We start from the raw sequence: 14,456 nt of genomic DNA, 5'->3' as shown, positions 1-14,456 counted from the left end.
AGATAGACCGCTGCCGGGTCCCACAGAGGGTGAATTCTGGATGGCTGTTTCCGACAGCCCTGCCTGAGCCCACCTATGCCCCACCCCCGGCTCGGTCACTATTTGATGTCCTCCCACTTAGCTCTCAGGAGGGCTGACCCCACTCCGTCCTCCCCTGTTCTCCTCTGGCCCTAGACCAGCAGCACCAGCCCCCAGGAGCAGCAGGAAAATACATCATCTGGGGCCCACCAAACCCACTCTGTCAGAACTTGCATTTGAACAAGGTCCCCCCACCTGACAGCCCCAGCAGCACAGGTGGGGACCCCCATGGCCATCTGTTCTGTTCACCCAGAGCCCCAGCATTGCTGATGGGGACTGTCTTGCCTTCAGCACTGAGTCATGTGTCCCAGGAGCCTCTCCATCCCAGGCAAACATGACAACTGGTCACTGTAAGGACATGCCCAGAGCCCAGAGCCTGCTGCTGGGAGGTCCCGGGTGGGAGGTCCCATCCTCACAGGCAGGGCAGCCGGAGGACAGGCTCTGCAGCTGCAGGAGGGACTGGGAGTGCTTGTCGAGAAACAGATGCAGTAAATTGAGAATAATGACTGGAAATTGCAGCTGTTCCAGCGCTGGGATGGGGTGTCTTGTTCTCACAGAGACGCCATCATCACCACCTCGGTCAACTCCCTGACGAGCTTCTCCTCGGGATTTGTGGTCTTCTCCTTCCTAGGGTACATGGCCCAGAAACACAATGTCCCCATTGGGGATGTAGCCAAGGATGGTGAGTCCCCCAAGGGCAGGCTGGGACCCCCACACCTCTGCCTGCTCTAGGCAAGTTCTCAAAAGGTGTTTTCCTGCAAAATGAGGGGGAGATACACAGGCCTTGGTATCATGAGAGCTGCTGACTTGAGCAACTACACATGTTCACATGCTGGACCAATTGTAAGAGAAATAACGAAGTAGGACAACCCCTGTCCCTGCATCCTCCCACTCCCACCCCCTTTGGGGGACAATGTGACTAGTGGCACTTTGGCCATCTGCCACATGCCCCTTTCAGTGGCCACTTGGGCTGCAGGATAAGGGTCTCATTCCCTTGTCACTCTGGATCCCGGTTTTTGTTTACACCTTGAGGGGCGATGAGCAGAGTGCTGAGCTGTTCCAAGCAACAAGGCTTTGGACTTCCACATGATCAGCCAAAAAGAAGCTGAGTTGTTTTTGACATAAGCAGCTAATCTGTTCCAAAGCTTTTCCTTCCAAACTCCCAGTGACCATGACGTGTTTAGATGGGATTTGGATAGCATTCAGAGGAATCCCTGGACTCTCCAGCACACGGAGTGTGTGCCCTGGGAGTTGGCAGGGCATGGGCACAGATGACACAAGAGCAGGCTCAGCCCCGGCAGGAAGTATACCAGGCAGGGGAATCTGGGCGGCTGGGCACAGATGCAGGTGCTGAGGGAAGACTCTGGTTGCTGCAGCCCCCTGGACACTTGTGAGTCTGCTTGGTTCTAGCTCATGATGGAAACCACAGCACAGGCAGCCTTGAATGGGATCAGTGCAGGTTCCAGATCTTTTGAGATGGCCACAACCCCTCTCCTGCCTGCAAGACTGTTTTACAAGTGAGCAGTGAGGGGTCTCCTCCTGGAGACTGTTCTCTGGCTCAGGGCACCTGCTCTGACTTTGAAGACCTCCCTCCCCTTCTCCTGGCAGCTGGGAAGTCCCTTCTTCTGCTGGGGCTGCTCCTTAGACTCAGAAAAGCCGTGTGAGTGCCAATGACAGATCTTCCTGGGTAGGGGATCATTCAGGGAGGGGAGGAGGGAGCAGAGGACCCACGCCACCTGTGCCCTGAGCTCTCAGCCAGGCAGCCTCGTCATCCCATCTAATTCCTGGAGAGTCGAGCACTAAAACTCCACTTTGAAAGTAGGAAACATATACTTCCAGACCCAAAAGGACTCCTGTGAAATTGCAGAGAAAGCAGGGGGCTGGGATGAAAGTTTTGCGTGTTTTCAAGTCCATATTCTTTCCTCTAGGAAAAAAAAATTAATAAAGGTGGGAGAATGGGAGCATAACACAAGTAAGTGCAGAGCAGTGAAATTTACTCCCTCGCATTTATGCATTCTCACTGCTCTTTTTGCCCTTTATTATGATAAATACGAATAACTTGCAAAAATTTCTATTAACCCTTGAAAGTAAAGCTGAATGTCTTCTGTGCATTTGCAACACACTGGACAGAATTTGTGAATGTGGTCTGCGCGTTGTTTGTGGTTTTACAGATCACACTTAGAGTACCTCAGGGCACAGGAAATATTTACAACGTATTGCTCATGAAGCATAGTGAGTGCAAGTGTGTGTGAGTGTGTGTGTGAGAGAGAGTGTGAGTCCTACTCGGGAAGAACAAATCCAAGGGGTCACTGCATGCTCAGGCAACACCCGAAGCTCCTCCCTCTCCTCCCCCAGAGCCCCCCCAGCCTGTAAAGAGGGAGGTGGAGCAGGGCTGCGGCCCCTGGAGTCCAGAGCCAGGAGGGAGGACAGGACAGGCGGCGATGGGAAAGACTTTGTGCTACTGAATCTAGAGGCACTTGAAGGGGGCTGAGTTGGCTTCCTGGGGCTGGAGAAGAGGGTGTAAACTTGAAGTGGCACTTGGCGGCAACCAGGGGTTCTGCTTTCAGGGCCAGGGCTAATTTTCATCATCTACCCCGAGGCGCTCGCCACGCTCCCACTGTCCTCGGCCTGGGCTGTGGTTTTCTTCATCATGCTGCTCACCCTGGGGATCGACAGCGCTGTGAGTGACATCGGCATTTCCCATGCCCGGGGCCCCACCCATGACAGCCAAGCTCATCTGCAGCCACAGGCGCTCCCTGGGGTTCCCCTGAGGTTTCTGTGTTCACACAGAGCCCCACATGGGTGGTAGGGAGTGGTCTCGGGATTACTTGAAACCCTTCCTGGGATGGAGTGTTCGGACCAACTTACTCCTTTTTCCATTCGGGGAGGCACCAGCTCCACCTCTGCCTGAGCCACCATGGACTCTAAAGCAAGAGGGCTGCACAGGAAAACAGGGTGATGTGACCAGAATCATGGCAGGTTCCTCAGGACTCATCACGTTTCCTGACCCCTTAGCCCCCAGGATGATGGCTGCATTTGCAAGATAGGGCAGCAAAAGTCTCCAGCAGCAGCCCAGGCCCAGGTGTCTTATGTGTGGCCCTTCATATGTGTGTGTGGCTATGTGTGTGGTGTGTGCTAAGGGGGCGGATGGTGGGCCTCATTCAGCCCTGAGCTCCCTGGACTTCCTCAGCCTCCTTCCCCATTGCCTGCTCATGACCAACAGCTAAGATCTCAAGGTCCTCGTGACTGTCCTGGTTCACCTGAGCTTCCTGGAGAGTGCAGAGTTCCTCCCCATGAGAACACTGGTCAGGCTCCATAGCCCTTCACCTCCTCTCCTACCAGCCCTCAGTGGACCACACCATTGAACCTCGTGTCTGGTGGGGATGCAGCCATGACAGCACTTCTGGGGGAGGTGGTCTCGACAGAGTGGGGCAAAGAGGATCCCCAGGCAGCCAGGGCCTCGTGGGCAACATGAACCATGGCACTCAGAATCAGGAAGGCTTTGTATGTTAGTAACATAGCAGTTCTCCCCTACCCCCAGGACTTCATAGTGGCTGAGAAAGTAACCACCAGTGGATGGAGCGTCCACCCCCAGTCCTCTCTCTCCAATGGCCTTGTCATGAGAGAAGCCCTCCTGAGGGCTGTCTTGTCTTTAGGGCCTTCTGTACCCTGGACTCCATGCAGTTCCCACTCCATATCCATTTTGCGGGTGAACATCCACTGAATTACATGTAAATCGCACCCGGGTGTGGTACTGAATGCCTCCCAGCATGTCCCCTGCTCTGTGTTGGCTGCAGATGGGCGGGATGGAGTCAGTGATCACCGGGCTCATCGATGAGTTCCAGCTGCTGCACAGGCACCGGGAGCTCTTCACCCTCTTCATCGTCCTGCTCACCTTCCTTCTCTCCCTCTTCTGTGTCACCAATGTACGTACACGCTCAGCTCCACCTGACAATGTCTCACTAGCTCTCAGCTCTGGGTGGCAAGGCTGGTGCTGTCAGGCCAGACAGAGCCACAACTTTTCTAAGAGCTGCATCCCCCCCAAAAACAACCATTGACTTGTATTCATACTCAGGTGGCCGTGGTCACACTCAGGGTGGCCGTGGTCACAGGGTGGCCATGGTCACACACAGGCAGCTGTGGTAACATGGAGAAGCCGTGGTCACACAGAGTAGCTGTTGTCACACTCAGGGTAGCCATGGTCACACAGAGTAGTTGTGGTCATGCTCAGGGTATCCGTGGCCACATGGAGTAGCCGTGGCACAAGTGGAACTTGGTCTAGAGTTACTTCAGCACCTGGACAGTTCCCTGGGAGGTGCCCTTGGCTCAGCCACCTTTCTCTTGGATTTGTGGAGCTGGAGGGAGGCCAGTCCATGGGGTGCAGGGAAACCAGGTCACCTTCTCTCTCAATAAAGGCTTTGCTAAGCTAGGCATTTGGTTGCTTTCATTTCCAATGGCACCAGGAGTCCTGAGAAAGAAGCGAGGTTGTCTTTATTTCTATTTTTTTGTAGTACATGTGTCCCTGAGAAGTTGCTTGTGGATTGAATTTTAGTGTCAAATCAGACTTTATAGGGAGTAAAACAGAATCTGTCTGTAAACTGAACCCACAGGCCAAGTTTATGTTTTGGGAAAAGCACTTACGTGGGCAAGGCTTTCGTGGGCCAGGCCTGCCACACCGAGACACCGGAGTTCAGCAGGCACTCCCCTCTCTTCCAGGGTGGCATCTATGTCTTCACACTGCTGGACCACTTCGCAGCTGGCACATCCATCCTCTTTGGGGTGCTCATCGAGGCCATTGGGGTGGCCTGGTTCTATGGTAAGGATGAAGCCTTTCTGAGGGACTGGTGTGCTTTAGCGGCAGGTGACCCAAGCCACTGTGTTATTGCTTTGGGGCTGTGCTGCTTCCTTTCTGGCAAAGCTGGCTTGAAAAGGGATGAATTTTAGCTCTAGGAAGCTGAAATTGTGGCGACTACAGTATCACAGAGATGAGAGGCCTGGCAACCGTCATCCCACTGGATCAATGAAGACAGCCTGGATGGTACCCCAAAGTCGTTACTGCAGTTAGAGGTATTCGGTGTAGCCACTTAATTATGCTGCAAAAACATCCTAATTGGGTCTTAAGAAAGAATGTTTCCTGGGACATTGGGACACTAATGCTGGTGGAGGTGAAGTCCATGTCCAGCTAACCAGGAGGTCACTAGTCCCCAACACACCAGAGAAACAAGTCGAGCCTTTTCCTCGTCAGAGAACGTGACTAACAAATGCTCTTCATTAATCGTTGTGTTTCAAAGTGCCCCTGCTCATGCCTTGGGCTCCTGCTGGTGCAGAACTCCTTACCTCTCAAGGACTTCACTGCCGACCTGACTACAGACCCACCCAAGTCCAGCTGCTTCTTCATAAGTTAGAACTATGAGCCCCATGAGGTTTGGGGCCTGCCATTTGGCAGATGGCCCCCAGATGAGGCTTGGCCCCAGCCTGCAGCCATGGCCTTCTAAGCCCCTCCTGGGTTGGTGACCGAGTGTCATTTAACAGCATCAGAAAAATCTGGAGGCGACTTTGCCCCTTTCCTGAGTGTTGGCCTGGGCAAGCCACCCACCTCTCTTCTCTCCATTTTCTCTTCCATAAAATGGGTCATGGGGCCAACTCAGCTCACCTGGCCAGGAGTCTTTGAGGGAGTTGGCAATGAAAGCTCTGGACCAGGCGCTTAGCTTCATACATGTATGTGCTGGAGCTAAAGGCCTGATGTTGCACAAACCCCAGCTTTGTGCAAGCCCTCGTGTCACAGAGGGGGTCATGCTCTCTGTCTCAGCTGTGGAAACTACAACCTATTAACATGCCCTGGCTTTGAGAAGCTTGACTGACAGTTTGCAACATTTTTTTCAATTATTTTTCTACAGAAAAGGGAAATATTGAACTCTGTACTTTCATTGGAACCTTGAGTCAATACTTTTTCTATCATTTACATTGTCATCTCTCCTCCACCCCCAAAATAACACCTCATGAGAGGGAGAAGCTTCAAACCTGCCCCATGACTATGAACTCTGTGCTGGTGGAGGCTGGAGGGAAGTTGGCCGGACAGTGGTCACGTGTGCCCCAAACGTGCTGACGTGCTCCCCAAAGCCTCAGAAGACAGAGATCTGCGTTATTTCTCCGAACAGCAATTCACATCCCTCTAATCTAAATGAAACAAAGTCTGCATTTCCAGTAAGACTGCATCAGAATGCACCAACCTTTCAGTGCCCCAAGGGTCTCTGTAGATCTTAAAGCTGATGGCCCAGTGCCAGGCGGGGCCACCCTGGACCTGCTCTTGGCGCCAAGTATAGAGGGGCTGCAGGGCCCTCGGGGGATACTCCCTCTTTGCTGGTCTTTGGGTTTGCCCTTCTCCACTCCCCTTTGCTCCCCAGGTCCATTTCTATATCTGCATTTTGATGATGGGGTTGGAGTGTGAGAGGGAATTCTGAACGTGGAACATGGGGAGGAGGACCTGAGGTGAGCAGAGGGTAGAGAGGGGTCAGGCAGAGTGGCTGGTACCCCACAGTTCTCCCTGAGTGATCATCAGGATTGAGAAGCAAATGTCACCCAGTGTGTGGGGACTCCCTGGTTAGTAAGACCACTGGGTGGTCTGGAGTGGGGCTGGTCCCTACAGGAGGCATTCTGAGTTTGAGGTCCAATGGGGCAGGCCCGCGGGTCAGCAAGGACCACAGCGCTTGCCTGGGTCTCAGGGAAAGTGCTGTCCTGACCTCCCTGCTTGGCTTCCCCAGGTGTGCGGCAGTTCAGCGATGACATCAAGCAGATGACTGGGCAGCGGCCCAGCCTCTACTGGAGGCTGTGCTGGAAGTTCGTCAGCCCCTGTTTCCTTCTGGTAAGGGGCCGAAGGCCGTACATGTCCGTGCTCTGCTCCAGCTCTCATGCCTACCCCAGCGTCAGTGGTGATGGCCACAGGCAGGTTTTCACCTGAACCAGTGAATGTACTTGAGGCTGGGGGAGGGGGTTCCATGCTTCCTGGAGACTAGGGTCTCTGAGGTGGAGTCAGTGGTTACAAGGGACTTCAGGAGGGCAGTTTGGTCCCTGAAATCCTCTCTGGTCTCCTGAAGGTGTGTCCCAACCCCCACCAGACCCACTGAGAAACCTCACATGGGATCCAGGGTGATCTCCCCTAACAAAGGCCTTATGTGTCCTACATTCTATCACACCTCTGCATTGGAGGGGAGGTCTGAGATGAGTGAGGTTATTGATTTTTTTTTTTTTGTCTTGAGGACCAAGATCGAATTTAGACCTTCTAGGGTAACAAGTACTCAGTCCGGAGGGCGTAGTGATGTGGATTCTGTCACAGCTCTGCCCTCAGGGGCTCTCCCAGGCACAGGCACCACTCACTGGCTTTTATCATATGGGCCAAATCCATGTGTACCTGTTTTAGTGAAACACAGCCATCCCATTCATTTACAGGCTGCCCACAGCTCCTTCCATGCTGCAGCAACAGGGCTGAGTAGTTGTGACTGAGACCCGAAGGCTCTCAACACCTACACTATCCCAGCAGGTCTGGGCAGGTGACTCCAGATGGCCATTCAAGGCTAAGTCCGTGTCTGAGTGGAGAGTTGGGGAGCTGTGCAGAGAGACCAGCACCCCGTGAGCCCTGGCTCTCCTCTCAGCCTAACCAGTCCAGCGGTCACGTGGGGCAGGCCTGGGATGGACAGGCAGTTCAGGCAGACCCCACCATAGGCCAGCCCAAGGGCTAGTGAGAGAGAAAGAGGGAGGGGTCAGGAGCGCAGCATCTGATATGAATGGTGCATCTCCCAGAGCTGCACCCGAACACTCGGAAGCTGCTTGTCACCCCCTCCTGAGAGTCTGAGGCCTGACTCCAATATGTTCATCTCCCCACACTCCAGAGGGTGGAGACTGTGGGTGTGTGAACCCTAGGCAGGCGAGGTGCTATTGTGCTGCTCCACACACTCCGGTCCCCCAGATGGGGCAAGCCGTGAGGTTGTCAAAGGACAGCCGAGGGAATGCTCATCAGTCAAACTCAGAACTGAGAGGATGAGCACCTCAGGAGCTCCATCCTGTGGCAGCAGCTCGGGGTCACAGAGCAGCCGAAGAAGCAGGCCCACTGCCTGGGTTCCCTGCTCTGCAGGGCTGGGCCCCTAGAGCTGTGGTGACTGAATACCCTTGGCCTTGGCATGCTGGCTCCATTCCACCTCTGCGCCCCCTGCCCACCAGCCAGGTGCCGCCATATGACCTCTGCCCTTGGTTTCAGTTTGTGGTCGTGGTCAGCATCGTGACCTTCAGGCCCCCGCACTACGGAAACTACATCTTCCCCGAGTGGGCCAACGCGCTGGGGTGGGCCATTGCTGCGTCCTCCATGTCTATGGTGCCCATCTATGCGGCCTACAAGTTCTGCAGCTTGCCTGGGTCCCTGCGGGAGGTGCGTATGTGGACAAGACCCCTTACCCATCCCAGTCACCTTATCGTGAGACCACCAACTACATCAAGTGGCTTTTCACCTCCTGCCAGCCAAACTCTGAACATAAACCACATAAAATCTCAGTACCTGCAACAAGTGAGGGTTTGGAAGGGTCCCCTAGGGCTATGACACTGGAGAGGAAAACTGTCCACAGAGTCAGAGATGGCAACTGCTGAGAGATGGGCCCTGGAGGACCAGCAAGGAGCACAGCCACTCTTTGTCCAGGCCCTGGGGCATGGGCTACTGGGGCAGGAGGTGGAAGGAAGGCCAGCTTCCTGGAGCTGAATGTGACAGGAAGCAGGTGCCTCTCCTCTGGCATGGCATGCGAGTTTCAGGTGCCCTGGGGCCCAACTTGGGCCAGTGGGAGTACGTGTGGTTTACCTTCACTCAGCCCACCGCAAGCTGATGTGGAGACAAAACTCCTCCAGCATCTGCCTTTTCAACTTGTGCTAGACTCTGCTCCAGGGTCAAAGGGGACCCAGATGTCAGCTCCTGCAGCTGGTCACCCACGTGCCAACCACGGAGCCTAGTCATCTTACTGAGCATGTGCTGATGCCCATAGTCTTTTCATCTCTCCTAGAAAGTGGCCTATGCCATCACCCCCGAGAAGGAGCGCGAGCTGGTGGACAGCGGGGAGGTGCGCCAGTTCACGGTAAGTGCTCATCTCCCCACCATCCCCTCAGCCAGAAGCAGATGGATCTGGAGAGCAAGACACCCTTGAGCCACAGCCCTCAGAAAGCTGGGAGGCTTGTTTATTCATTCAGCAAATGCTCTCTGACACCACCTTCTGAGAACCCCTGACCTGAGGGGGGTGGGCAGCAGACAAAGTGTATCAGGCATGGGGAGAAAGAGAAGCAGAGAGGGGCAGAGCATGACTGGAGGCACACCAAGGAGGTGGCATCTAAGCAGATATCTGTGTGAAGGGAGGGGCCTGCATTTCAGGTGGGGGCACAGCACCGGGAAAGGCCCTGAGGGATGTGCAGGGCAAACTGTAAGATCAGCAAAGAACCTGCCTGCCTCACGGGGATGAGAGAGGGAGAGAAACCTGGAGCAGCCCAGGCCCCCTTGCTAGTCATCTACAGGAGGCGAGAGACCCCAGAAGGTCTGGAGCCAGGATCTGATGGAGCCCAGATCTGATGGCATTTGACAGGGTCACTCAGGCTGCTGTGTCGAGGTGGGGCTGCAGGGAGGCTGGGGAAGATAAGGGGAGGCTCCAGGTGGGAGAAAGTCATACCAGGCCTGTGGCAGGACTTATTCTTTCTCCTCGCCTTGCAGCTGGGAGCCATCTGAGCATGCGTGAGCTTCCACATGTGTTTACCACATGCTATGGAGCAGCTGCAGAAATGGTCCTAATGTGGTTGAGACAGAGTAAACCGTATGACACATTTTAACTCTCACACCCTATGACAATAGTTGTAACTCTCTGTGCCAAGAGGGGGCCCCTGAAGCACAGAGAGGCTAAGGAACACCCCAGAGTCACACAGCTGGTCAATGGGAGGTGACTTGGCACCTCTTCCACCACCTTGTGAGAAGGCCCCAGACCAGGTTAGGGCCAATTCAGGGCGCTAATGTCAGCTGTGACTGCTGAATGGCCAATCCTTCCAGGACTTGGAGGCCATACTGACTCAGAAACCATGTAAGGGGTACGATTTTAGGCAGGGGTGGGTGGGGAGATGTATGGAGACAGAACACTTCTTACAGTTTGAAGAATAGGTGGCAGTGCAGGGTGCTATTGTTCTGGCTTTGCTTTCTTTCTCATTAATTTCTGCTTCTGTCTTTATTATTTCTTTATCTTCTGTCTTTCGGTTTACTCTGTTATACTTTTCTCAACAACTTAATTTTGACCTTGGATCACTAATAGTCAACCTTTCAGTTTTCTGATATAAGCCTTCAAGGCTATGAATTTTCCATCTCTTCCACGGGGTCTGATTACATGTATTATGCCACTTTAATTCTCTTTTTTCTGTGTGTTTTATTCCATATGCTTTCTGTTGCTTTTTATTTTAGTTCACAATTTGTTTCCTCTGCCATATCTAATCTGCTGATAATTCGGCAATTCGTCATCTCACACATTGTAGTTTTCTTCTCTGGAAGTTCATTTTGGGTCTTTTCACAGATTTCCTGTTTCTGCTTAACTTTTTGAGCATATAGAGTGCCGTTATAAACACGATTTTAATTTCCTTATATGCTGATTTTAACATTTGTGTCAGTTTCCATTGGTTGACTTTTCTCATTAGGGTGAATTTTGCTGCTCCTTTGCATGTCTGGTGGTTTTTAATTCAGTTCCAAATATTGTGAGTTTTACCTTGATGGGTGCTGGGTATTGTTGCATCCGTTTAAATGTTCTTGAGCTTTGCTCTGGGATGTTGTCTTAGGGACAGTGTGATCTTTTGGAGACTTGCTTTTTAAGATTAGGTGGGACCAGAGCAGCATTTTGTGTAGGGCTATTTCCTGCTACTGAAGCGAGACCTTCGTAAGTACTGTTCCCAGTGCCCCACGAGCCTGGGATTCTCCAGCTGTGCTGGCATAGCAAGCCTGGTTCCCATCCTGGCTGCGTTTCAGAGGCTGTTCCCTCTAATCCTGTTGGGTGGCTCTGAACCCTCGGGGGGACCCTGTGCTCTCTGGCAGGAACCCAGGGCTCCTTGCGCAGGTCTCTCTAGGGCACTTCGTCCTGCAAATTCCAGCTGCCTTGGTGTCCCCAGCACCAGGGGGTTCACTGGCTGCACCAGACTCCTCTCCCCTGCAGCCATATTCCTGGTCTCCTTACTCACGAGCTCATGGCCTGATCTTAATCTGTGGGAGTTCTGAGATGCCCCCTCAGCATGCCTTCCTCCAGAGAAGGTCACCTGCTGCTGCTGCCCATGGCCAGGAGGAGGGTTGGGGATCAGAGCTGGGGTCCCAGGCATGGCCTCCCTAGCCCACTAGCTCCTTCACAGAGCACAGGGCTCTGCCAGAGCTGGTGTTACTCGTCAGTTGCTGCAGCTCCCCTAAAGCCCTTACCCCCGTGTGGGTGATGGAAGAGCCCTGCAGTGGGACCAGTGGCAGACTGAGCATCTTCCCATCCCTGTTGTGGCTGGGTCAGAAAGAAGCCCTGCATGCTCTTGTTTTGAAATGTTTAAAAAGCATGGCTCTTGCCATTTCTTGTGATCGAAATTAGGCTGAACTCCCAGCTGCATAATAGGCGATGACATTTGCAGGAAGACTAAATAGCCGTCCTGTCGATCTCACCCATCCTGAGGGGTAATGAGGCCTGCTCCCGCACCTGTTGGGGTCACATAAATGACATAGAACTTCAGGGCACAGCCTTTCCCTGGGATGGACCAGAAGTCCCAGGGTAGTGGCTACAGGGTTCTGGGGACCCCAGGTGACATGCATGCTGGTGGGGGTGTCATCTGAGACCAGCCCCAGGTTTGCTTGTGTGCAGTGTTTGTCTGGCCGGCAACTAATAGTGTGCTGTCAAGTGAGCGGGCCTGTCACTGCAGCCCTGCACCCCGACTTCTCTTTGTCAAGTGGTGACTCATTTAGATGAGGTTAATAAGCATCAGGTCTAGGGTGCCTCAGGCACAGCCCCCATGAGCTTCCCAGGCTGTGTCCTCGCCATCTTCTCTGCTGAGACCTCTCACAGCTACCAGTCAGTTATAGTCCTCCAGATTCAGTTCCAAATAAACCCCGTTGTCTTCGCAGCTGCGCCACTGGCTCATGGTATAGAGGGAAGTGGAGAAGGAAGACCCTGGACAGCCGTCCCACTGTGGGAGACACAAACCAAGATGGAAAATCTGAGCTTGGGCAGGAAGGAGGGCTGCTCTGCCATTTAACTTCTGCTTCACTGGAAACACACAGGAGCTTTATCTTCTGACTTTTTACACTCTTGTGCCACGGGGAGAGGACCTGCCATCCGTCCTGTGTCGCTGTGTAACTTAGTAGTTCTGTGCCCATTCCCACAGGTAGAAAACATTGTGTTCTATTCATGTAACATGGCTCACCCAACCCTCAGCCCCTGCCCAGAGCACAGGTCTTGCTCTGTGTGCCAAAAAGAAATACACTATAGGTGCACTCTGAGAGAGCCCCAATGCTCACAACAGCTTCCTGAGTCATTTATTTTGCTCATATTAAAAAATATATATATCATATTTTGCCTAATTGTACAGAAGGTGAAATGGAAAAACTACACAAAAGGTGATCAAGTGGGAGGCCTTGTGTCTCCAAGTTACACATGCAGTCTGTTCAGAGCCATCAAGGGTGAGGGTCCTGTATGTGATGGGAATGCTATTTATTTCCTTGTAGCTGTGAAAAACAAACTGTGGAATCTGTATGGCTGCACCACTCCTGTATGACGTGGGCCCCAGTCAGCTCATGGTCACCTCTCCGTAGATCCCCGGCCCCAAGAGAAAGTGTGCTCCTAGCTAGCAGAAGTGAGCTTGGTGGGCCCCAACCAAGCAGAGCCCCGAAGGCAGGCAGCCTTGAGACCCTGCCAGGGGCAGCCTTGAGCTGCAACCTTGAGAACAAGACCCCACAAGAATTTTGTTTCTCTTAGGCACACATCACATCAGTAACAACACTTTTTAAGTTAGGAAATGGCTTTTTAAAATCATATTTATCTGTGAATCAAAACTAATTCTCAGAATGCAGGGTTGGTTTCTGAAAATGTTTGCTGGTGTTTCAGTTATTGTTTGTGAGAATATTAGCAAAACCAAGTAAAGACTCTTGGCCAAGGCCTGCTCTCCAGCACCTGGTGTCTGCCTGGAGGGAAAGCGGCCATCGGTCATCAGAATGCATCGGGCTGTTGACCATATGCTCTGGCACAGCTCTGTGCCCCAGGAAGAAGTCCTCCTGCATGTGCTGGCCTTGCAGAGCCTTCTCAGCATCCCCTGAAGTGGACTGTGGGCCCAGAGGGTCAGGGGCATGCTCTAGCCTGTCAGCTGGAGAGTGCCTGCAGTGTGGCCAAGAGGAATCGGGTCTGCCCTCTCCTCCTTTCGGGGAGCATCGAGAGCTCCATGTAGAACACTGGTGTTGTCAATGTCTGTCTGTGTCCATACTCAGCATCACCAACAATAAAAGTGTATGTGGGAAAGACGACCGGGGCTGAGTGGCCATATTTTTGCTCCACCCCGTTGTTTTTACCAGCTGGCTGCCTCAGGCTCCTAGCTTCACTCCCTCGTGAGTTCTTCACCTGGTGCCTCCCCAGCCCAGAGGGAACAAAGCCTGGGTCCTGAAGGTCTGCTGGGCTTAACCTGGACCCTACCCAGGGTCCGTGCCTGCAGGTTCCCTGGTGCCCACTGGCTCAGGCCAACCTAGCACTGTCCCGCCTGTCTCTCTCAAGCCCTCATCTGCCCCATCAGCTCCCCTGCAGGCTCCTACATGGCCAGACACCAGCCCTGTGGTCTGACCAACGCCCCTGCCCTGGGCCAAGCGCCTCTTCCAGGGCCATGCCACCAGAGTTTTAAGTGGTTCCCTGTCCTTGGTCCCTGAGGGTCTTTCATCCATTCTGTGGCCAAAGGGGTCCTTCTAGATACCAGTCAGCTCAGGCCACAGCCTAGAGGAGAGCTCTGTGGTTTATCATTACACTTGAAATAAATGCGAATTCTGTGATCCATGTGGTCAGGCAGCCAGCCACTCCCACTGGGCTGTGGAACACGGGTCACTCCTGCCAGACCCTCCAGCCCTGCATGATTGCTTTTGCCCCAGGTCCCCAAAGAACGTGCTTATTTCCTTTGGGTCTCACTTTCCCAGAGACCATGGGACCTACACAGAGTCTACCATTTGGCTCCACCCATTTGGCCACATACTGGCGAACTGCCTCAACTGTCCAGCACTTCCAGCTACTGCTTCCCAGACCCTGGGCTGGGCACAGAACCTGCCCCCAATGGGAAAAGTGAGCAGGCCTCCGCACCATTATGTCCCCTCTGCACCCTGGTCACCG

General features: G+C 53.4%; 1 protein-coding gene across 3 annotated transcripts in view; it reads left to right on the top strand.

Moving 5' to 3' along the window:
* The window catches only part of SLC6A3 (solute carrier family 6 member 3), a 36,608-nt gene extending 22,998 nt beyond the window's left edge, over window positions 1-13,610 (top strand). Inside the window, exons 8-15 of one of the 3 annotated variants that reach the window (XM_081132784.1) lie at window positions 636-760; window positions 2,646-2,758; window positions 3,876-4,004; window positions 4,795-4,894; window positions 6,840-6,940; window positions 8,330-8,497; window positions 9,117-9,188; window positions 12,221-13,610. In XM_081132784.1, coding sequence (XP_080988910.1) covers window positions 636-760; window positions 2,646-2,758; window positions 3,876-4,004; window positions 4,795-4,894; window positions 6,840-6,940; window positions 8,330-8,497; window positions 9,117-9,188; window positions 12,221-12,244 — 832 coding nt within the window. In that variant the 3' untranslated portion in view covers window positions 12,245-13,610. The remainder of the gene's footprint in view (window positions 1-635; window positions 761-2,645; window positions 2,759-3,875; window positions 4,005-4,794; window positions 4,895-6,839; window positions 6,941-8,329; window positions 8,498-9,116; window positions 9,189-12,220) is intronic. The other 2 variants (XM_081132783.1, XM_081132785.1) reach the window with 2 other exon arrangements.
* The last annotated feature ends 846 nt before the right edge of the window (window positions 13,611-14,456 follow it).

This window comes from Miniopterus schreibersii (genome assembly GCF_964146895.1).
Source record: "Miniopterus schreibersii genome assembly, chromosome: 3".
NCBI lineage: Eukaryota > Metazoa > Chordata > Mammalia > Chiroptera > Miniopteridae > Miniopterus > Miniopterus schreibersii.
This window is presented reverse-complemented; position numbering and strand designations above follow the sequence as displayed.